Genomic DNA, 22,649 nt, shown 5'->3' with positions numbered 1-22,649 from the left:
ATCAGTAGTTCTTGTCCACCCAGAGAAGCGCCTGTAGAGCTACGGCTGTATCTTTATGTCTTTGTATCTTTGCCAACACTTCATTCACTGTTGCTGCTGCTGCTGCTAAGTCGCTTCAGTTGTGTCCGACTCTGTGCGACCCCATGGATGGCAGCCCACCAGGCTCCCCCGTCCCTGGGATTCTCTAGGCAAGAACACTGGAGTGGGTTGCCATTTCCTTCTCCAATGCATGAAAGTGAAAAGTGAAAGTGAAGTCGCTAAGTCATGCCTGACTCTTAGCAACCCCATGGACTGCAGCCTACCAGGCTCCTCCATCCATGGGATTTTCCAGGCAAGAGTACTGGAGTGGGGTGCCATTGCCTTCTCCGATCTAGTGGATGCTAAAGACGGATTTGTTGAGTGTCTTTATGCACATACAGTTTTGTCAGGGACACAGGGTACATACTAGGGCCGCCTTGACCATGTCCAAACTGCAAGAATGGCAGCCACTCCCTGAGGCTCCCTCTGCCTGTGCTGTCTTCCCTTCCTTCATCGCCCCGAAGCTCTCTGTGAAGTCAAGCACTCTCTTTTGTTCACGCTTCCAGGAGGGATGCGAGGAGAAGCACTTGGAATTTCCAGGCATCGAGCCTCTGGGAACATGGGACTTAAGGGGTGTGGGTGGTTCTCCCCAGAACAGTCAGCACTGCTGTTTCTCCCTCCACCACGCCCAGCTCCGACCAGGGAGCTCCCATCCTACATCCTGGGGACACGGCAAAGAACCTGGACTGGCACAAACCCGCCCTCGCCCCTTGGAAAGCAATGAAACACGTGCTGCAATGAAGCTGAGTTCTCAAAACCCTGGGCGACATTTAAAAGGCACAGCTGGAGAAGTGACTGTGATTGTCGCCAAGTGAGGACAGACACCTACCTGCCAGCCCGACGTCGGCCGCGTTAGCGATCGCCACCGCCTCCTCCTCTGTGTTGAACCTGCCAAAGTCAGGGTGGGTCATCAGCAAAATCCCACAGGGGAAGGGAAACCAGCTGGTTTTCCTTCTGCTCTATCTCCCAAGTAAGAGCCAGGGGTCAATCAGTTTTGCAAGGAGCAGAGAGGAAAACACCTTCATTCACTGCACACGCTGAGTTCAAGGCTAGGGAGCTTGCATCAACACCGGTTCATCTCTTCTAGGAGAACAGGAGTCACGCAGGCGACTACAGTGTATTCAGAATGTTGAATAAAATGCCTAAGAAAAGGGTTACTGCTCTTGTTCCCTCTTAAGACATGCGTCAATCATAACTACTTGAGAAGCAGTCGCGACGTGGGAGAAAGACAACAGCCAGGGCCTGCTGGGGCCCAGGGTTCCAGTGTTGGCCCCACTGCTTGACAGTGCTGGGGGTCTGTTCCCCTTGGAAATGAGATGACTAGTATGGAAGCCTAATGCAGTCTCTTCCAGCTTGATCATCTTATTTCTGAAACTAGATTTCAGAGGCCTTTTTCTGTTGCCCCAAAACTGTAACTGGGGGCAGAACATTCTATGTATCTCAGCTCCTCAAATCAGAGACCCAGCAGCAGCCAGCCCTCTGAAGGCTCGGGCAGAGCTGGCAGACCCTGGTCAGTGCCAGAGGACGTGTGGGAGAGAGAAGAGGGGGGCCCCAAGAGAATCACTTGTACAAGGACGAGCAGCTCTTGTCTCTCCACTGTAGAGAGCAAGCCGTTGTATCTGCCAGAGAATAAAAACCAGGGCGTCACCCATGTCCTCACTGCCTGCATGTCCGTCGAAAATGCACTCATCACACCATCAGGTGGGACATCCTCGACGATTTCACCTTTTGAGTGTGAACTCCCTGGTGGTTCAGATAGTAAAGCGTCTGCCTGTAATGCTGGAGACCCAGGTTCGATCCCTGGGTCGGGAAGATTCCCTGGAGAAGGAAATGGCAACCCACTCCAGTATTCTTGCCTGGAGAATCCCATGGACAGAAGAGCCTGTAGGCTACAGTCCAAGGGGTCACAAAGAGTTGGACACGACTGCATGACTTCACTTCACTATTTACACAATAACAACCACACTGATATTAGGTGACGTGCTTTATGTATATTACATCATTTAAACCTTACAACTGTCCTGTGAGGCAAATTTTTTTGTTTGTTGTTGTTTAGTACTAAGTCGTGTCTGACTTTTTGCAACCTTATGGACTATAGCCCATCAGGCTTCTCTGTCTATGGAATTCTCCAGGCAGGAATACTGGAGTGGGTTGCCATTTCCTACTCCAGGGACTGAACCTGAGTCTCTCAGGTCTTCTGCATTGGCAGGCAGATTCTTTACCACTGTTCCACCTGGGAAGCCATGAGGCAAGTACTAGTTTTTAGTCCTTTTCCCATCAAGGACCCTGGGGCTCAGAGAAGTTAACTCATTCAAGGAGACACAGGTATAAAATAGCAAAGCCTACATTCCTAACCCCTGCATCCTTTTGGAAAATGTTAAGTTCATATTCTAGGTAAAAAATATTTTACTAAAAGATGAAAGTTCTCCAAGTGGTCCATTCTCCCAGTGTCAGATTAATCTATAAATTTCATTAGCAATGGAGGAGAGAGAAATATTTGGAGAAATAATGACCAAGAATCTCCCAGGACTAAAGAAACACCTTAGATTTTAAATAAAGGCCTTAGGATCTCAGATTGAAAGAAGCTCACAGTATGTTGTACCTAAGCTACCATGGTAAAATTTAAGAACATCAAAGGCCACCAATCTCTGAAAAGAAAAAGATCCCTTCACAGGAACAAGAACCAGACATCAGCTTTCTCAATAACAACCCTGAAAGTAAGCAGACCAAGGACTGATATCTTGTGAAGCTAGATTTTTACACAGGTAGATTATTATTTACTTGTGAGTGTAGGATAAACGGTTCCATACGAACACAGTTCATTTCCCACAGACACCCTTGAAAGAAGCCTTGAAGGATGCACTCTGTTATGAAGAAAAATGAGTTCAGCAGGGAGCAAAGTAGAGAATTTGGTAAATTTTGTGGTCTAAACTGGCAATAATAAAAACCAATATTTAAAAATCCATGCCTTGGATTTGGCCCTTCCCCTGACACAGCCCCACTCTCTGCTCCTCTCCCTCTCCCGCCAGCCGCAAACGACACAGGAACTGGATTACTCTCCAGCCTTCCTTTTCCTTTCCTACTCTTCCTCCTGTCTCCTACACGCTGAATGGCCTTACTTGATAACAGGTGCCACAGGCCCAAAAGTTTCTTCCTGAGAGCAGAGCATGTCTCGGGTGACGTTGCTGAGCAGGGTGGGCTCGAAGAAATTTTTCCCAACGTGGTGTCGCTTCCCACCTGTCACAACGGTGGCCCCTTTGGAAATGGCATCACTCACGTGTTTCTCTGCCTGTGTGAGGAGAAAAGGAAGAGCCTTTGGGAAGGCAATCCAGGATACTTGGAAAATGTTTAAACTGTCAAAAACTGTAACTGGGTTTTTCTTTCTTTTTCAAATAGGTTTGAATCCATGTATCCCAATTCCTTCTAGGTAGGAAGAACCAAATACACAGATATGGAGTCAAGAGGGCTGGTTGCATATACAATGCTGCTTCCTCCCCACTTGTTGGAAGGACTGAAGCTGAATCTCCAATGCTTTGGCCACCTGATGTGAAGAGCTGACTCCTTGGAAAAGACCCTAACGCTGGGAAAGGTTGAAGGCAGAAGGAGAAGGGAACAACAGAGGATGAGATGGTTGGATGGCATCACCGACTCAGTGGACATGAACTTGAGCAAACTCTGGGAGCTGGTGATGGACAGAGAAACCTGGTGTGCTGCAGTCTATTGGGTCACAAAGAGTTGGACATGACTTGGCGACTGAACAACAGCAACCCTGCTCTGTGGGTTTCTGGCTATTTGGTCTTACTGTTTGCTGAATGGCCTAATACACATACACTCATATCTTTCAAGGCCTGATGCTCAGCCGCCTTTCTGGGATTTGCTCTCCTTGCCTTCCTGGGTTAGTTCCAGGCTCTTGGAGCCCACGTTGTTCTTGTCCCTGGACTTCTCTTTCACTTTGTTCTAAGAGGTGTACTGAAGATGGTTTATATTCAGAGTGTTCTGATAACTGCAGGTCGGGTTGTTTTCTCTTGCACTGGCTGGTAATGGAATTTGAACTCCAAATAATTTTCCTTTAGAGTGTTGAGTATATTTCTCTACTTCTGGTGCTGACAATGAACATTCTAACTCAGAAACAGTTCTTACTCCTTTATGGGTCGATTTTCCCCACTCTAGAAGCTGCTTGAATCTTCTTTGTATGTTCCTGACATTCTAAAATTTTAGCAAAACATATCTGGGTTTTCTCTTTATTCTGATTCAATATACTTGGCAATTGGCAAAGTCTTTCAATCTGAAGAATCAAGTTACTTCCCCCTAGCTCTGACAAGTTTTCCTCTAGCATTTGTTTGATAGACCTGTTTCTTCCACTTCAAGTCTTTCTAGAGCTTCTATCACTAAAATGGACACACCCCTGTGTGGGTGTGTGCATGTTCAGTCGTGTCTGACTCTTTGTGACTCCCATGGACTGTAGCCTGCCAGGCTCCTCTGTCCATAGGATTTTCCAGGCAAGAGTATGTCCTGTCTTCTCAAAACTCTCGGAGGAAGGTATTAGATTCCTAGAAATGTCTGATCTCAAAAACAAAAAGCCTTTTTCCTCTCCTTTTAGGTGTTCCAAAGATGAAAGGACTTTGTATTTCAAGATGGTAATTCCCGAAGCAGCAGGAGACAGAATTATCACCACTGCGAGAGAAGATTTAGGGACGGCAGTAGAATGCAAGCGGCAGATCTCATGAGAGCTCAGCGAAATGACAGAGCTGGAAAAGCTTATAACCCGACGATGCCACTTGATTCATACAAACTGGCAGAAATTCACTAGTGTTTCTAATTTCTCCTTGTTTCCAAAACCACCTTGCTGGAAAAGCTTATAACCTGACGATGCCACTTGATTCATACAAACTGGCAGAAATTCACTAGTTTTTCTAATTTCTCCATGCTTCCAAAACCACCTTGCTGGGCACCTTACCAGAGTGGTTTCTGATACTGAAACCAGGACACTGAACAGATACTAAGACAAACTTACCTTTTCTACAGCTTTTGCATTAATTAACGGGCCTTGAGTAGTTCTCTCGTCAAATCCATTACCCACATGCAGGTTTGTTTTAATTGCCTCAGCAAATTTTTTCACAAAAGAGTCATGGATACCGCTTTGGACCAAGAAACGGTTGGAGCACACACAAGTCTAGACAGAAAGAAACAAACTCATGTCAACAGTTCATCAGAAGCTACTGACCCAACCAATAAACCTATGATTGCTGCTACCTCTGAATGTAAATGTACTTCCCAGGTGGTCCCTGTCCTGGGTCCCACCTCCATACTCGAGCTTGGCCCTAAAGAGAACCATGCCAAGAGCATGTACTTCTCCAGGCCCCTCCACAGCCACCACACCTCTGTGGTTAAACAGGTAAGCGAGCATAAATAATCTGTGAGCAAAAAGCCACTAACCCAGGTTTTTTTCAAATGGCTCATATTGGAACGAGAAAGCCAACACAAGAAATTAGCTCCTTGAGACAGTGATACTCAGCGACAGACAGCAGAGCTAGAAGGAAAAGGATTCAAAGGCTAATTTATGTCCTCTAGCTTAGTGAACCTTTCAAGAGCTTGGCAGAATCCAACATTTTGAAAATGGACACAAGACCATTCTTTCAGCCTAAATTATTGAAAAGCCCTTTGTTTATTATATTTTCTAGTTTAGACCTAATATTTTCAAGTTATAAAATATAAACACATTATTGGAAATGAGGCTATCCTTGATACATTTTCTTCTTGGCTTTTTTCTTAATTGTGTATTTTCTAGTAGAAACAGTTTGTAGATAATTTTGTACCCTGTGCATTTTTATTGGCTTAAAGCAACATACCCCAAAGTTGTAGCTTTGTAAATGTAATTCTGAAGGTTATACACCTTTGCATTTTGTGTTTCTAAAAGGAAACACACCTATTTCAGAAACAACCAGGCTTATTTAGGTTATGTGAAAGGAGAAAAATTAATTACCAATGGTCAAAACAGGATGAAAACTATTTAATAAAGAATATTATACACTTCACCATTTTCCTCCTAGATAACTTTCCAGTTTTTATTCCATTTCTGGAATGCATTTAAAATCGCTTATTGATGGTACTCTAAGATGAAGTGCTTACCTTTTATGAGATAACTTGAAAGGTCCCTGCTGGATCTAATACTCTGGGATTCCCTAGAAGGTGTGAGCGCAGGCCACCACTCTCCCTAGGACAAGCTGGACCCTCCTTGGCCCACTGTGGTGTCTGTGGCCCTCTAGTGGAGGCCTGTCCTGCCCACCTCATCTCACGAAGAGGGAGACCCAGGCAGTAGGGTTTTGAGTTTTTCAAGGCACCATCTCAACATTTTCCAACCTTCTTTTCCTTAAGATTGTGGGCTCCAGACCCTAGCTGTTCAGGCTATTTTGTATCTGAGGAGATGTTTAAACCTGTTCAGCAGAGAAAAGTCCAGCAAGGGAAAACTATGAAAATAACCAGATTCAAAGAGATGAAAGAAGAGAACTTCCGATTTGATTAAAAGGCATCTGCTGTTCAAGAAAATTTCCTTGAAGCCAGGGATGAAGACACCTTATTTCTCTTCATACCCTCTGAGCCTAGCAGAGTCCCAGACAAAGAGAGGGCACTCACTAAACATCCGATGAAAGAGGACACGCACGAAGAATGAAGGAAGGAACCCAGAAGTGCCCTTTCTCCCAGGAGGTGAGGGAGGGGGTAGGATCTTTGTAAAGCACACAACCCAGAAAAATGCTCCAGGACTCACCTGTCCAGAGTTCCTGAATTTGGAGGCCATGGCCCCGGCGACAGCCTGGTCCACGTTGGCACTGTCGAAGACGATGAAAGGGGCATGGCCACCCAGCTCCATGGACACCCTCTTCACAGAGTTTGCTGCGTGGTGCAACAGGACCTGGGAGCAGACAGAGGATGCCAGGAGCACCCAATCAACAACAGGGACCAGTAGGGCTTTGTTTCAAAAAAGTACCCAATAGAGGAGGAAGCCAAGTACACAGCAGCGTATATGGGATGACAGTTTGCATAAGAAACAGGGAAAATGATATATATATAATATATATGTATTCATACTTGCTTATATTTGATAAACATGGAGAAGATGACAAGAAAATAAAAATAATTATGTATAAAAGGGAGGAAACCAGGGATGGGGTAAGGGTGAAACTTCTGAATATAAACATGTTTATATTGCCCTGATTTTTGAACCCTGTCAATGTATGACCTACTCGGAAAATTATAAACAGGCTTAACAATCACAGAGATAGGATAATAAAATCACCCAGAACCCTATAACCCCTAGTTTACCACTGATAAAATCCTAAGGTATATCTATCCAGAATTTGGCTGTATACACAGAGGGGGATGTACCTTTTTTAAAAACCTTTGTCTTTTATATTGAAGTATAGCTGATTAATAATGTGATAGTTTCAGGTGAACAGCAAAAGGACTCAGCCATACACATACATGTATCCATTCTCCCCCAAACTCCCCTCCCACCCAGGCTGCCACATAACGTTGACCAGAGTTCCCTGTGCTGGACAGTAGGACCTTGCTGGTTATCCATATTAAATACAGCAGTGTGTACATGTCCATCCCAAAGTCCCTAAGTATCCCTTTCCCTAGGTCTGTGAGTCTTTTTCTATTTTGTAAATAAGTTCATTTATATAATTTCTTTTTAGATTTCTCATATAAGGGATGTCATACAATGTTTCTCTGACTTCACTCAGTATGACAATCTCTTAAATCCATCCATGTTGCTGCAAATAGCATTATTTCATTCATTTTAGTGGCTGAGTTATATTCCATTGTATATATGTACCACATCTGCTTTATCCATTTATTTGTTGATGGACATTTAGGTTACTTCCATGTTTTGCCTAGTGTAAATAGTGCTACTATGAACATAGGGGTGTGTGTATCTTTTCAAATTATAGTTTGGTCTGGATGTATGCCCAGGAGTGGCATTGCTAAATCATATGGCAACTCTATTTTTTAGTTTTTTAAGGAACCTCCATACTGTTTTCCATAGTAGCTGACCAGTTTACATTCCCACCAACAGTGTAGGAAGATTCCCTTTTCTCCATTCCTTTTCCAGCATTTATTGTTTGTAGACTTTTTAATGATGACCATTCTGACTGGTGTGAGTAAACCTATTTCTTTATTGGACTCAAGATAGCTATTTTTTTTTTGAACTTTAAAGAAATGCTCTTTGCCAGGCCATTGGTTTTTCCGACTCGGCTTGCTCTTGGGTTGCTTGCCTCCACCTGTGTCCTCTGACTGAGTCTTCTTCCCACTCAGCACCCATGATGAGAGCTTGAACCCGACTCTGGCTGCATGGCCCTTGCTGCCTACAATCCTGCTACATCCTAAGGACTCTTTTCTGCTCCCATTCCCCCTGATGACCTTCTTGGGACTTCAGCCTCCAAAGCCTTAGAAAGGGAGCATGACTGCTCAGCTTACCTTTCTATGAGACACTGGCCCTTGGTCACTGGCCAGCCTCTGAATCTGTTTTCCTCAGTTCAAATGCCCATTCATGGCTGAATTCTCTGTAGGGAGCGGACGAGGCACTCTGTCCCCTCCACAGGCCCCGGGAGGGGTGGTCCCCCTGAAAGGGGTAAGGGCAGGGCCGCATCTCCAGAAGAGGCTGACCGACAGGGGTTCAGTTAGAGGCAAGATTCTATGTGCCAAGATCCAGAGCTGAGCCACTGATTCTCTGCAAAGACCAGCTCAGAAGAGGCTGTTGGTATGGAGAATGGCTACTTATCAGTGATTTCTATCACTCTTCCCTTTAAACCACTTGAAGCGAAGCACTGTCCCATGTAAATAACTTAAAAGGACAGTTGGACTTGGCAGGAATGCGGTCAGCATTTTCCTAGGGGTCTGTCCATTGGGGACAGTTTGCTGAGCAAAGTAAGGTTAGGCAGTGAGTGGCTGGTCTTTGCCCAGCGTCTGGGTACTTCTCTGGCTTCAGTGGCAAAGGTTTATAACCCTTCTTCTCCCAGGCCTCTTTTTCTCTAATGACTTTGAAACCCACTGAGAATAAGTTTGTCTGCAAGATCCCTGGATCAGGGTGGTAGCACTTTATGGATCTAAAAATTCACGCTTCTGAAATGAATGAATGAGTGGCAGGCTTCCCAAGTATGAGTTTGCAGCATAACAATCATGGTTATGGCTGGGAGTTACTAAAATTGGTTTATTTTCTCCTGCTTCTCATGGTGTCCAAAAAATGACCAGTTTCACCAAAACTTTCAGATTAGATTTTTATTATTTTAATCTGATACGTTTATGTACTTCTCTAATATGAGCATATGCATGTATGTATATAAATACTAGCAGGAAAAATGTGTATTATCTGGTGAGAAACACCATAACTAGGAACTTTTGTTCTACTCTGCCTTTTTCCTGTTTTAAAAATTTAAAAGGATAAATAAAAATGCACTCATAGGCACACAAATGAGGTTTTGGGGAAAGAACTTTTCAATATATAAGGGAGAAGAAAGCTAGGAAAAAAAAGACCTTTCTGTTTCTGTAAGTACCTTTATACTAAACACATTTTTGTTCTAAGGCATCCATTTCTTTAATTCTAGATTATGAAAGAAACACACACTTGAGTGTTATGGGAATACGATGGACAACTTTCAGCTACTTCACATGCAACAAATAATGGAATCTTGTCTACCCTTAAACCTTCAGTTTTGTCAAACAGGAACCTAGATCATGTCACAATGAGGAACACCATCCAAATATTTCTGGAAGATGATCAGACATTACGATATGGGACAGAGCTTCTAACACTCTGCTGGAAACCTTCCTCCAAGTGGTGACTGAGATGAAGTAGTATTTTTGATACTGTATAAAGTTATTAGAATGATACTTGTTTCCTTTGAGACTTAAGTCACATACCTTTCCAGTGGCTGTCGAACCAGTAAAGGAAATTTTAGATACGAGAGGATCTGTACAAAGTGCTTCCCCTACTTCCTTGGCCTTCTTTTGAGAGCAAGGAATCACGTTGTACACACCTGGGGGAATTCCAGCCTGGTTTGCAAGCTATAAAGAGAAACAGCAAACATGTGGCAGCAAATGATCAAACTGGAAAAACAGAAAAGAGAAATAAATGTTTTAACCCAGAAAGTAATGGCAAAAAAACAAAACAAACAAAAAAAAAAACATAGGCTGACTTTGGGGACAGAATATATTTAGAACTGAAATAAGATTCTTACTAGTGCTAATGTGGTATTAAGGCTTCTCTGGTGGCTCAGATGGTAGTCTGCCTGCAATGGAGACCCGGGTTTGATCCCTGAGTCAGGAAGATCTCCTAGAGAAGGAAATGGCAATGCACTCCAGTGCATTTCTTGCTGGGAAAATCACATGGACAGAGGAGCCTGGTAGGCAGCACTCCTTGGGGTTGCAGAGAGTCAGACACGACTGAGCAACAATGTGGTATTAATATATTGCAAGTTTCTGCATGAGTTTTAAGCAGTATTTTACCATATGCATGTGTGTGTACACACATGTATGTATATTTCCCAGCCATGCCACTAATAAGGCCTAGAAACAGTGACCAGCCAGTAGCAATGACCATCCCTGGTGCCCTAAGTGTAGCCTTAAAATATCATTTCCTACCAGAGGAAATAAAGGCTTTCTGCAGAAATGGTTAATCCCAGGTCTGGGACAAGAAATATATATGATAAGTCTAAAACATCTTGTCATACTAGATAGCAAAGAAGGTCTCAAAAACTATTAGAGTTATGTTAGAAGATAAAAGAGCCAACTCCAGGAGGCTGCCGTCGGCCAAAAGTGGGAGCAGTGGAAGCTTCATCAAGGATAATAACCAGAAATAATAAAGTGAAACTCATCAAATACCAGCACATTAAAATCTATTGGCACATAATGCTCCTTAAAAAAACAAACTAATTGGGAACCTTTGGCAGATGACAGGAATAGATTCATTTATTTGAAAAACTGGGAAATAAAAAGAATCAAATATACTGCCTTTCCTCTGTGAATTCGCCGCCGGGTAACCACAGAGTTGATGGGAAGCTTTGATTTATAGAAGTGGTCTGGTGAATAAATGAATGAAAAAGGAAAGAATTCAAATATTACCATTTGGGCAACTCCTAATGAATTAACAGACCAAGCAGCATCGTAAAGCAGTGGGTGCAGACATGAAAACAGACACCCAGACCTTATTCCCCCTCTGACAAAAGGACACAAGATGGGATCGAACACGAGTCTGATGAGGTGTGCAGATACACCTGCCAGTTTGGAAAGTGCAGGAGACAGAGGAACGTGGTCCCTGATGTGCTGTCTGCAAAGCCCGGTTGATGGGGAGCTCTACCGGTCAGATGTCCAGCTTCCTCAAAAGACAGATTGTACGGGAAAGAAAAGGATGGAGGGGAATCTGCCCAATAGAAGGAACTCATTAGATGTTCCAAATTTTAACAAGTGGAGGCCACTGCAGGAAGTCTGGATCGATCCTACTCTGTGTGACATGAGAAGCCATTAGAGGGTTTTAAACAGAAGAACAAGATCTGACTGAATGCAGATTGAGTTGGAGAAGGGAGTGGTTAATAAGAGGTGCCCTCAACGTGGGAAATGCCCAGCTTTTAGTCACATTGCTGCTGCTGCTAAGTCGCTTCAGTCGTGTCTGACTCTGTGCGACCCCATGGACAGCAACCCACCAGGCTTCCCCATCCCTGGGATTCTCCAGGCAAGAATACTGGAGTGGGTTGCCATTTCCTTCTCCAATGCATGAAAGTGAAAAGTGAAAGTGAAGTCACTCAGTCGTGTCCAACTCTTCATGACCCCATGGACTGTAGCCCACCAGGCTCCTCTATCTGTGGGATTTTCCAGGCAAGAGTACTGGAGTGGGTTGCCATTGCCTTCTCCGAGATATCATTGTTAGGGTAGCCTAAACAATAACCTACAGATGTCAGAAAATTCCCATTACTTTTTCTAAAAAGAGGAACATCTGACTTAAAATAATGACTAGTAAATTAAATCACAGCACCACCAAACAGGAGATGCAGGCAAAGGAAGAGTCTTCGACAGTGCTTCCTCGTGTCCCAGATAGATAACGTCCTTTTTTGGACCCCGTGCAGAGGCTCACCTCAGCCAAGGCCAGGGCGGAGAAGGGCGTGTCCTCGGCAGGTTTCACCACCACGGTGCAGCCGGCTGCCAGGGCGGCCCCCACCTTCCGTGTGATCATGGCGCTGGGGAAATTCCACTGGATCAGAAGAGAGAGGAGGCAAGTGAGAGGAAGGGCTGGTCCAAAGGCAGGCGGGTCGAGACACCAGCCTGCAAGTTCTGCCTGGCAGAGGTGTTCTTACACACGGGAGCTCAGAACACCTGGCACCTGCTGGCTCCAGGGACTGTGGAGACAAGGGCTCACGGAGACAAAAACACCTTCAGGGTTTAAAATACTATAAAATTATCTACACTGGGTGACAGCCAGCTCTCCCTGTAAAGGGCTGGGTAGTAAATAGTTTAGGTTTTGTGGGATGTCCAGTTTCTGTCCCAACTAGACAACATGTATACAGATGGGAGTGGCTCTGTCCCAGTGAAACTTTATTTATAAACATAGGCCTGAGGGCTGTAGTTTGGTGACCCTTTGGAGAAAAATAGTAGCAAAGGTGATTCTGAAGATGGTATATGATATATTACTTTCCTCTCTAGATATTCATAGATAGCTCTCTGTGGATATTTATAGTATTTTTTGTTTCAACAAAACCATGTATAGTGCTTATTCTGACCTAAGCACTGTTGTACGTGAGGTGAGGTGAAGTCGTTCAGTCGTGTCTGACTCTTTGCGACCCTGTGGACTGTAGCCCACTAGGCTCCTCCGTCCATGGGATTCTCCAGGGAAGAATACTGGAGTGGGTTGCCATTTCCTTCTCCAGGGGCTCTTCCTGACCCAGGGATTGAACCCAGGTCTCCTGCACTGGAAGCAGACGCTTTAACCTCTGAGCCACCAGGGAAGCCCACTGTTGTACGTACTTTTATACTATTATAATTAAACCCTCACCACAACCCAATGAGGTTGGTTTTTTTCTTATTTGCAGGTTTGGAGACAGTGAGAGCAGTTAAGAAACTTCCTCAAGGTCACACAGCTAGTGGAGACTGAGTTCTGGGTCAAGCCTAGTCAGTCCAGACAGCGAGGGGAATGTTTCTGTGACTGTGGTGAGCAGGGAAAGACTAGCAGTCTTGAGACCAGCTGGCAGACACCGTAGAGAAGTTAATATGGTATCTAGCCAAAGATGGATCCAAGAGAAGCAACTCATGTAGAGAAAGCTGGTTGCCCCACAAGGATACTGCAGTCCTATCCAGGCAGATGCAGTATCTTATTTCTCAGCCTTTTAACTTTGAGAATGTGGCCCAGTGCCTGCTGGAGGGCACATAAATACTTGGAAAGTGTCACATCTTAAGTTTTTTTGTAAAAAATGATAAACACCAGAAGGTCATTTTAGAAGTACTAGACAACGCCAAGAAGCCTTTAATGCCAAGACAGAGAAGCCCCCAGGGTCCTCCTGTGGGTCATCCCCCTCCCGCAGGCGTTAGGAAACACTGGCCACCACCACACCTCTCATTATCACAGAGGACCAGGAAACACGCCCCCGCCTCCAGGAGCGGCATCAGGAAGCCAGGAACAGGTGGCAGAGATAACAGGATGAGCACAGCTGCTTCAGCCCCATTCAGCCTCCCCCGGATCTCGCTGATCCTGCCACATACCGGGGTGATGACTGCAGCCACACCGACGGGCTGCTTGAGGACCAGAGCCCGCCTTTCTTTTGCTGGGGTGGAGATAATGTCTCCATAAACACGGCGGGCTTCCTCTGAAAACCACTCCAGGAAGTTGGCAGAATAGAGAATTTCTCCCTGTGCCTCCTTCAGTGGCTTTCCCTAAATTAAATCAGAAGAGGACACACTCATTACCTTCTAATAACAAAAGCGCAATTCTGTGTTTTTCAATTCTTCAAAGCTGCAAGCAGAGTACAAAGTCTCCCATTACAAAAGCCACTGGGTGGTGGAGAAATTTCTAGCCTCAGTGTGAGCCTTTGAAAGCAGAATCACAAATGGCGACGGAAGGAAGCCTGCCAGGCCACCCTGAGCCACAGTCGTCATTTGCCTCCTTAACAGGTTAACAACCAGGAGGAGGCGCCCAGAACGGCCTCTTCAAATTTTTTTTCCTTCCGATATTTCTAAATGTTGTGAACAGTGGAAAGTAATTTATCAGAGCGACCAAAAAGCTGGTACCTTTGCAAATGTACAAAAACAACATAAAAAATCAAAGCAGTCATGTGGGGGGAAAAAAAAAAACCTAGAATGGTGGAAAAGCAGTATTCACATAGTTCCACTCAAAATCGATTTCTTGCATATTATTAAAGAGTAAGTTACAACATAGAAATTTTGATTTAGCAAATATGTGTGCCTGATTTAATCAGCTAGTGGAGACAGAGTTCTGGGTCAAGCCTAGTCAGTCTAGACAGCGAGGGGAATGTTTCTGTGACTCTGGTGAGCAGGGAAAGACTAGCAGTCTTGAGACCAGCTGGCAGACACCGTAGAGAAGTTAATATGGCATGTGTGCCGAAAATAATAACTGATATCTGATCATGAAGTAAAGAATTCACATTTTCTTTCTTTCTTTTTTTTTTTTTAGAATTCACATTTTCTTTAGCTACCTAACAGCACTGAAGTTAGAGATTCCTCCAAGCTTTCTTCTAAGAACTCTTGGACAGTTTCTTCAAGTACTAAGTTAGGTCCTGAACTTACACTTTCAGCTGTAATTATCTTGGCAAGGTCATCCTTATTTTGTATCATTAAGTCATACCACTTGCGAAGTAAAGAACTCCTCTCCTGAAAAAGAAATACAAAATAGTAAAATGCCAAGTGTAAGAGAGACTATTAAATAGTCTTCAGTTTCCTAAAATATTTGCTGTGCCGTCTCATTCTTGGGGAAACATATATTAACCTGTTTTTTAAAACTGAGGTATAACTGACATGCAACATTGTATTTGTTCCAGGGGTACAGACCTTTCTTTGGTGAGTAATATCAAAGATTCCATTTTGGGTGTGCTGAGTCATAAATTGTAAAAGCGAAAAAAAGTTTTGTGGAATGACTGTTACTATTTATAGTAAATGTGAATAATGAATTTCACCACACAAAGGTATAGTTCCTTACTTTTCGCACTAACATACACGGAACACAGCATTTACCACCTCAATCACACACAGCATTTACCATCTCAATCACTTTTCAGTACGCAGTTCAGTGGCATTGAGTACCACACTTTCACATGGTCTTGCAGCCATCACCACCCTCCATCACCACCTTTCCATCTCGCAAAACTGAGAGTCTGGACCTGACTCTCCATTCCTCCCAGCCTTGACAACCACCATTCTATTAATACTTTCTGTCTCTATGAATCTAACTACCCTAGGAACTTGATATAGGTAGAATCATGCAGCCTCTGTCCTTTTGTGACTGGCTTATTTCAGTGTCCTCAAGTATAGTTCTTTATTTTTACATTTTTTTCACTAAGGTTTTTACACCCTTCCCGCAGGCCTTGCCGCCTCTCCTGCAACACAGCACAAAGGATGCAGACACCACCTGCAGCTGCAGGAGGGCAGCGGTGGCACCAGCAGCGCGCATGCACCCGGAGCCGGGTCACGATCCACTCCCTTCTGATCCTTTCTCTCCATCTCAGTTCGTGCTTTGCTTCTTGGAGCCCCACTCGTAGCCCAGGGCGCACTCCTCAGGAGGCCCCCTCGGTGGTCACTCCCCACCCTGCAGGTAGTTCTTGGGAGAGAGGTCATCGTCCACACGGGGTCTGGCCTTCCTCTTCCTCGTCTGCTTCCTGAGCTCAGCCATGTGCTCTGGCCACAGGGGGCCCACGGTCTCGTGCCCTTTCTCTCTCCTCCTCTTGTACTCCAGGATCTGCTTGTTGAGTGCCTAGTGGTCAATCCCACTCAGATTCGAGTGTGCCGCAGGGCCCTGGGTATCGCTTGGCAAAGCAGTGTCCAGGGCCTCGGGGGCGCTGAAATCACTTTGCACAAAGTCTTCTTTGTCATCCCGGGGTCCAAAATCAGCAATTGCCAGTAGCTGATCAATCTCCATCATAGCTATGTATTTTTTTGTCCTGAACACACACTCTGGGCGGCACGTTCCTCGGGGTCTGCTGGGACATCAGAAGATGCCCCATGTGCGCAGCGCTCCTCTGCAGGACGGCCTCCGGTATGCGTTCTGGGCCTCAGAGAGGGTCGCCCTCCAGAAGACGCGGCAGGCAGAGAAGCCTGAAGCCAGAGAGACCTTGCAGAGCTCCGCGTTCAGGTCGCACAGCTCCTGGCTCACTTCAGGGGTGCATAGCAAGCCTGTGAGCGCTTTGTAGAGGAGAATGTTCAGCGCCTTCAGGCACCCCGGTCTTCCTTCCGGTTCTCCTGGTGGTGCTCTTCATCAAGAACTCCAACCGGGATGGCTTGTGTGTTAAGTGAGAGCCCAAGGAAGGACCTTCATACCAAAACTTCCTCCATACGTAAAACAATGTAAACGCTACGAAAACAGTTGCCAGCAAGGCAAGTTCAGGTTTTGTGTTTTTAGAACTTCATGGAATTTTTGCAGAACATTTTCAGTCCAAAGTTGGTTGAATCTGAGGATTTGGAACCTTGGACCCACGGTGGAATGTAAACATCACTTTGTTTTAAAAGTTCACTTTGCTTTTAGCAGACTTAAAACCATCACAACTGTATAAAAGTACAGAAAAAACTGTATAAAACTGTATAAAAGTACAGAAAAAAGGCTGGGTGAAAAAACCGCAAATGGTAATGGTGACAGGTGGGCTTTCACAAGCGGAGACTGCGCTTACAGACTTGGCTGCGGGCTTGGGCGCCAGGCTATCGCCCAGGTGGAGCCCCCAGCCTTTGCAGGACCCCCCACTCGGGAACATTACTTGGTTTTTGAAGCAAATTTCTTGAGCAGGTTCTTGCCACAGGACACAGGCGAGCTGTGTAGACCTCGGGCACCGCTCAGGAGCCCCGAGTGGAGCCCCCCCGCAGACCCCTGAGAGCTGCCAACATCTATGCTCAGCGACTGCAGACAAATGGCCAGGTCTTTATTTTAATGATTCCCTGGCGAGTTGTCCCATAGACTGGGGTGGAGGGTGTGGGGTCTGTGACGCTTAAGAAAGGGTTTTGCACACTTCAGAAGAGAGGCCAGGCACAACCCTGTGGATGTACTTAATGCCAGCAAACTGTACACTTGCAAAGAGCTAAAATGGTAAATTTTACATTATGTGCATTTTACCACAATTTTAAAAAAATTTCAAAAATAAAAGGATGGACGAATAAACTAGATTAAGTATATTGTAGAAGAAATGATTTCTTAAATATTTTTTTTAAAAAAAGAATTCATTTATATTCAAAAGAGAGAGCCCAGAGAACCCAGGTCAAGCAGACCACACAGAGGTGCCCTGAAGGAAGGCGTCCCCAGAGCTCTGGCCTCCTGCATCTAACAGGTGTACGTGAAGCAAAGGAGACTCTGTGGTTTATTCCTACCTGCCTGAGAGGTTGCCCATAGCAACGAGCAAACCTGGTTTGTCATTCTGTCATTCTAATCCATTTAGTAGGTGTAAGATTTAAATTATTTTCTCATACCTCTCATGAGCCGAGAGCCTGAGACTGTGGAAACACCGCCAACTGTCTTTCTCTGGGTTCTTTCCCCTCCCTATTTTGGATAAGCTAACACACTTTGTTATCTTAGCTCTCAAGGGTGTTGTTGAATCTTCTGAATCTCAAACCCCCAGAGAAGAGGTATTGACAGCTCTTAATATTACTACAGTCATTTCACCCTCTCTGTAGAGTGGTGGTGTAGTTGCTAAGTCTAGTTGGACCCTTGTGACCCCATGGACTGTAGACAGGCTCCTCTGTCTGTGGAATTCTCCAGGCCGCAATACTGGAGTGGGTTGCCATGCCCTTCTCCAGGGGATCTTCCCAATCCAGGGGTCGAACCCAGGTCTCCTGCATTGCAGGTGCATTCTTTACCATCTGAGCCACCAAGGAAGCCAGCCACTGAAAGGACGAGAAGCTCCAAGAACTGTGCTCAGCTGTGGAGGGCACAAGAGCAGCCCTTGAGAGCATTCCCCTCCTAATCCCTAGAACCTGTGACTACATGTATTACTTCACAAGGCCAAAGGGATTCTGCCCATGTGATTAAGGTCAGGTGAGAGCAGAGCCTGAGTTTTCTAGGTGGGCTCCATATAATCACTAGGAGGGCTACCAAAGGGAGGGGGAGGGTCGGAGGCGGGGCAGGTGGGGTGATTCCAGAAGCAGAGGTCAGTGTGGTGCAGAGCCACAGACCACCAACTCAGGGAGGCCTCTGGAGGGGGTGGTTGGTGGTTTAGTTGCTAAGTCATGTCCGGGTTCGCCAGGGGATCTTCCCGACCCAGGAATCAAACCTGGGTCTCCCACATTGCAGCCAGATTCTTTACCAACTGAGCTATAAGGGAAGCCCCAGGGAGGCCTCTGCTGCTGTTGCTGGAAAAGCCCAGGAAACCCCAGAGCTTCCCCAGGAAATGCAGCCCTGCAAACCCCTCTTGGACTTCGGACCTCTAGGGCAGTATTTGCATTGTTGCGTCCTGTTAAATCCCTCAGTCTGGGGATGATTCGTCCCAGCGGCCAGAGGAAGCAAATGCACCAGGTGAGAAGGCGGTCAGCAAGCGTCAGCTCCCTTCTCTTCTTTCACCCCCTCCAGGGGTGCACAAGGTGGGGAAGGAAGTGGGGGCCACGCCATGGGCTCAGAGAAGCGAGAGTGACGGCAGGCTGTGCGGGCCGACGGGCTCCCTGGCAGAAGTAATACAGGAGCCACCACCCCTCAGGAACCCGGGACGTGAACGGGCCTAGAGAGGGGAGTGGAAAATAGCCGGAGGTGGGGGGACAAGAGAGCTGCCTTACAAGCTGTGTTTGCACCCCGCCATCCAGACGGCAGAGGTGGGAAGCTGACCCCACTACTTTCTTAGTAAGTCGCTCCGAGGTCCTCTCAAGAAGGGTTCCCTTAAAGGCCCCAGGGAACCGTCTGACTGCACCTGGAATTGTTTCTGGGTCCCTGAAACACCACAGCGAGGCAGGCTGAGGCTGCAGGCCCTGGTGGGGGCTGGGGGGAGCTCCCAAAGGACTTCGGAGGGCCCACGGCTCGGCCTCAATGCACACGCTTCCTGCAAGCTTGTGTCTCCCACAGCTGTTAGCACTCCTGTGCGTTATCTCTCCAGTTCCGCTCCTCTCAAAGTCCCCCTTACACCCTCACTTCGCATCTAAGAGACATCTCAGATTCAGTGGGGCCAAAACTGAGCTCCAGTTTCTTGCCCCATGCTCCTCTCACCCCTTCCCCATCCCAGTGTGTGGTTTTTCCTTCTCCCTTCAGTGGCTCTGGCCAAAAGCCCTGGAGTCATCCTTCAGTCCTGTCTTTCACCTTCCTCCCCTTCCCTCAGTCTTGTCTTTCATCTCTCTCTCTCCCCTGTAACAGTCTGCTGGGGAAACCAGCTGTCTTCCACCTTCAAAACATATCCTTTATCAGAACACTCCTCACCGCCCCCACCACTAACTCTAGTGCCGGCCAGCATCTCCCATGTAAATCACCACCTCCTAGCGGTCCCTGGACTTCCACCGTTGCCCCCACTACAGTCTATTCTCAGCACTGTAGCCAGAGCATCCTTTCCGAAGGCAAGTTAGATCTCTCTGAAAACCCTGAAATGAAGCCCCGCCTGACTTAGAGTAAGACCCCACTTAGTCCTTAGAATGGCTACACACCCCACTCCATCCAGCCCTCTCCTCCTAATTCTGCGTCAGTCTCCTCAGCACAAGGGCTCCTTGCTGATCTACATGTGCATCAGGCACGCTCCTGACTCAGTTTTTGCTCCAGCTGAATTCTCTCACCCCCTTTGGTCTTTGCATCTCATGTCCTCAATGAGACCTACCCTGATGTTACAGCCTGAATTCGGTTCCCCCCAAATTCACATAACTCCCCAGTACCTCTGAATGTGACTGCATTTGGAGATAGGCTCTGGAAAGAGGTCATTAAGATTAAATGAGGTCATAAGAGTGGATCCTAACCCAATGTAACTAGTGTCTTCTCAAGAAGAGATTCGGACACTGACAAGTTCAGAGGGAGGAGCATGTGACGATGGGGAAGATGGCCACCCACAAGCCCGGGTGAGAGGGGCCTCAGGAGAAACCAGCCCTGCCCTCATGTCTTGAGAGCAGGCTTGTACCTTCCAGAACCCTGAGACAAGAAATTACTATTTAAGCCACTGAGTCTGTGATACTCTGTTATTATGGCCCTAGCAAATTAATACAGTAGCCCACACTATTTACATTACATTTTGCCCCTTTTCTCTGGCCTCTTATCCTGTTAGCCTTCTCTACTTTTTTTCATAGCATTCATTACTTCTAACATATTTATTTGTTTGTTGTTCAGTCACTAAGTCGTGTCTGACTCTTTGTGACGCCATGGACTGCAGTATGCCAGACTTCCCTGTCCTTCACCATCTCCCGGAGTTTGATCAAACTTATGTCCACTGAGTTGGTGATACCATCCAACCATCTCATTCTCTGTTGTCCCCTTCTCCTCCTGCCTTCAATCTTTCCCAGCATCAAGGTCTTTTCCAATGAGTCAATTCTTTGCATCAGGTGGCCAAAGTATTGGAGCTTCAGCATCAGTCCTTCCAAAGAATATTCAGCGTTGATTTCCTTTAGGATTGACTGGTTTGATCTCCTTGCTGTCCACGGGACTCAAGAGTCTTCTCCAGCACCACAATTCAAAAGCAACAGTTGCTCGGCACTCAGCCTTCTTTATGCTCCAGCTCTGGCACCTGCACATGACTATTGGAAAAACCATAGCTTTGACTATAGGGACCTTTGTTGGCAAAGTGACATCTCTGCTTTTTGATACTGTCTAGGTTTGTCATAGCTTTTCTTCCAAGGAGCAAGCACACCTTGTGTGCACCAGGACCCAGGGCAAAGCAGCAGTGACTTGTTTGTTTAGCTATGCTATTTGTCACAGCTTAAATCTCCTCCCACCCCTCACCTCCAAGTGAACTCCATGAGGGCAGGAATGTTTCTTTTGTGAAACTGCTGTATCCCCAGAACCTCCCACAGTGGGGAGCATAACAGGTGCTCAGAAAATGTCTGATGGATGAATCAGTGTTAGATTCCCTTGGTACTTGGACCTCATTGCTGGATTGTCTTCCTTCAGACGAAGGATGCTGAAGGGCAGGGTAGAAAATGACCTCTGGGCTGACTACCTGTCATATACTAAATGAAGGAGAAAGGAAATCTCCCTGCCTCAACATCCCCCACAGTCTCTCCCCCTCTGACACCCCCCACCCCCAATTCTCTACTTCTGCCTATGTCAGTTAATGGATGTATCTCCCTATTCAGGCCCCAAACCTGGAGGGTGGTTCTGGGCTTGTCTCTTCCCTTGCCCAAAGCCCCCGATTTTTTCCCTCGATTCTCTTCACTTTCATGACTTGGCCAGAGCACTCACTACCAGCCTCCGTGTAAACCACCCTGTTAGCCTCCTGCGTGGTCTTCCTGCAGCCAGGCAGGTACTTCAGATACTCTGAAATCATACGTGCTCTCACCTTTCCCGAAACCAACCACCCTTCCCCCGCGGTCTGCTCGCTTATAATTGCAGGCTCGTGTTCTGCTGCCCTGAGAGTGAAAGTGAAGTAGCTCAGTCGTGTCCGACTCTTTGCAACCCCGGTGGACTGCTGCCTACCAGGCTCCTCCGTCCATGGGGATTCTCCAGGCAAGAATACTGGAGTGGGTTGCCATTTCCTTCTCCAGGGGATCTTCCCGACCCAGGGATCGAACCTGGGGCTCCCGCATTGCAGGCAGACGCTTTACCGTCTGAGCCACCAGGGAAGCCTTTGCTCCCCTACCCGACCTTTTATGAGGCTCAAGAGCCGGGCCATGCTCCCTAACGCCCGCACCAAAATTATTTGTTGTCTTTCCACAAGGTGTATCCTGGAGCACTGGGGATGGGAGAGGTGACACAGCTGGTTTCACTAGGATACAAAGCCCCTATCGCCCCTGGATCCGGCGCGCACTCACCTTGGCCGAGACCCCCCTCCAGCTGCAGAAAGCCTCGTAGGCAGCGCGCACGGCGGCGCGGGCCTCGGGCACCCCGCAGTCGGCCACCAAGCCCAGCTCGGCGCCGCTGGCCGGGTCGTGCACCGGGAAGGTGGCGGCTGCCGAGACCCAGAGGCCGCCCACGAAGCCGTCGGTGCGCAGCAGGGCCGAGGAGAGGCCCGCCGGGCCTCGGGCGTAGCCGCGGATCGGGGCCACCGGGCAGTCGGCACTGGGGCGGCAGATCCGGCTGGGAGGTGCCCGCCGGAGGTGCGGAGCCGCGCAGCTCCGCAGCCGCAGGCAGGTCGCCATGGCCCTGGCGGTGGCGGCAGGAAGCAGGCGAGCGAGCGTGCGCACCCAGGACCCAGGCTGCGGCGGGGGCGCGCCGGGCGGCGGGGACGCGGAGCAGCGCCCTTAGCGCCGCACAGCCGCGAACTTTAGAC

At 47.0% G+C, this 22,649-nt stretch overlaps 1 protein-coding gene, 1 long non-coding RNA gene and 1 pseudogene across 6 annotated transcripts in view; 1 reads left to right on the top strand and 2 right to left on the bottom strand.

Moving 5' to 3' along the window:
• Positions 1-12,224, top strand: part of LOC129645519 (uncharacterized) — an 18,787-nt gene extending 6,563 nt beyond the window's left edge. The window contains exons 1-4 of one of the 5 annotated variants that reach the window (XR_008711424.1): positions 871-980; positions 3,506-4,583; positions 4,679-5,473; positions 9,681-12,224. This is a non-coding gene — a long non-coding RNA (uncharacterized LOC129645519). Of the gene's footprint in view, positions 1-870; positions 981-3,474; positions 4,584-4,678; positions 5,474-9,680 lie in introns of those variants that run through there. The other 4 variants (XR_008711423.1, XR_008711421.1, XR_008711422.1 and 1 more) reach the window with 4 other exon arrangements.
• ALDH5A1 (aldehyde dehydrogenase 5 family member A1) overlaps positions 1-22,649 on the bottom strand; it is a 26,983-nt gene extending 4,334 nt beyond the window's left edge. Inside the window, exons 1-9 of the mRNA XM_055570779.1 lie at positions 22,192-22,649; positions 14,863-14,946; positions 13,822-13,992; positions 12,203-12,319; positions 9,997-10,140; positions 6,845-6,988; positions 5,093-5,251; positions 3,198-3,367; positions 908-966 (exon numbers count right to left, since the gene is read on the bottom strand). Coding sequence (XP_055426754.1) covers positions 908-966; positions 3,198-3,367; positions 5,093-5,251; positions 6,845-6,988; positions 9,997-10,140; positions 12,203-12,319; positions 13,822-13,992; positions 14,863-14,946; positions 22,192-22,518 — 1,375 coding nt within the window. The 5' untranslated portion in view covers positions 22,519-22,649. The remainder of the gene's footprint in view (positions 1-907; positions 967-3,197; positions 3,368-5,092; positions 5,252-6,844; positions 6,989-9,996; positions 10,141-12,202; positions 12,320-13,821; positions 13,993-14,862; positions 14,947-22,191) is intronic.
• LOC129647377 (putative ribosome-binding factor A, mitochondrial) lies at positions 15,739-17,660 on the bottom strand (annotated as a pseudogene).

The sequence above is a fragment of the Bubalus kerabau genome, chromosome 3, assembly GCF_029407905.1.
Source record: "Bubalus kerabau isolate K-KA32 ecotype Philippines breed swamp buffalo chromosome 3, PCC_UOA_SB_1v2, whole genome shotgun sequence".
NCBI lineage: Eukaryota > Metazoa > Chordata > Mammalia > Artiodactyla > Bovidae > Bubalus > Bubalus kerabau.
Note: the sequence above shows the minus strand (reverse complement) of the source record. Positions and strands in the feature narration are given on the sequence as shown.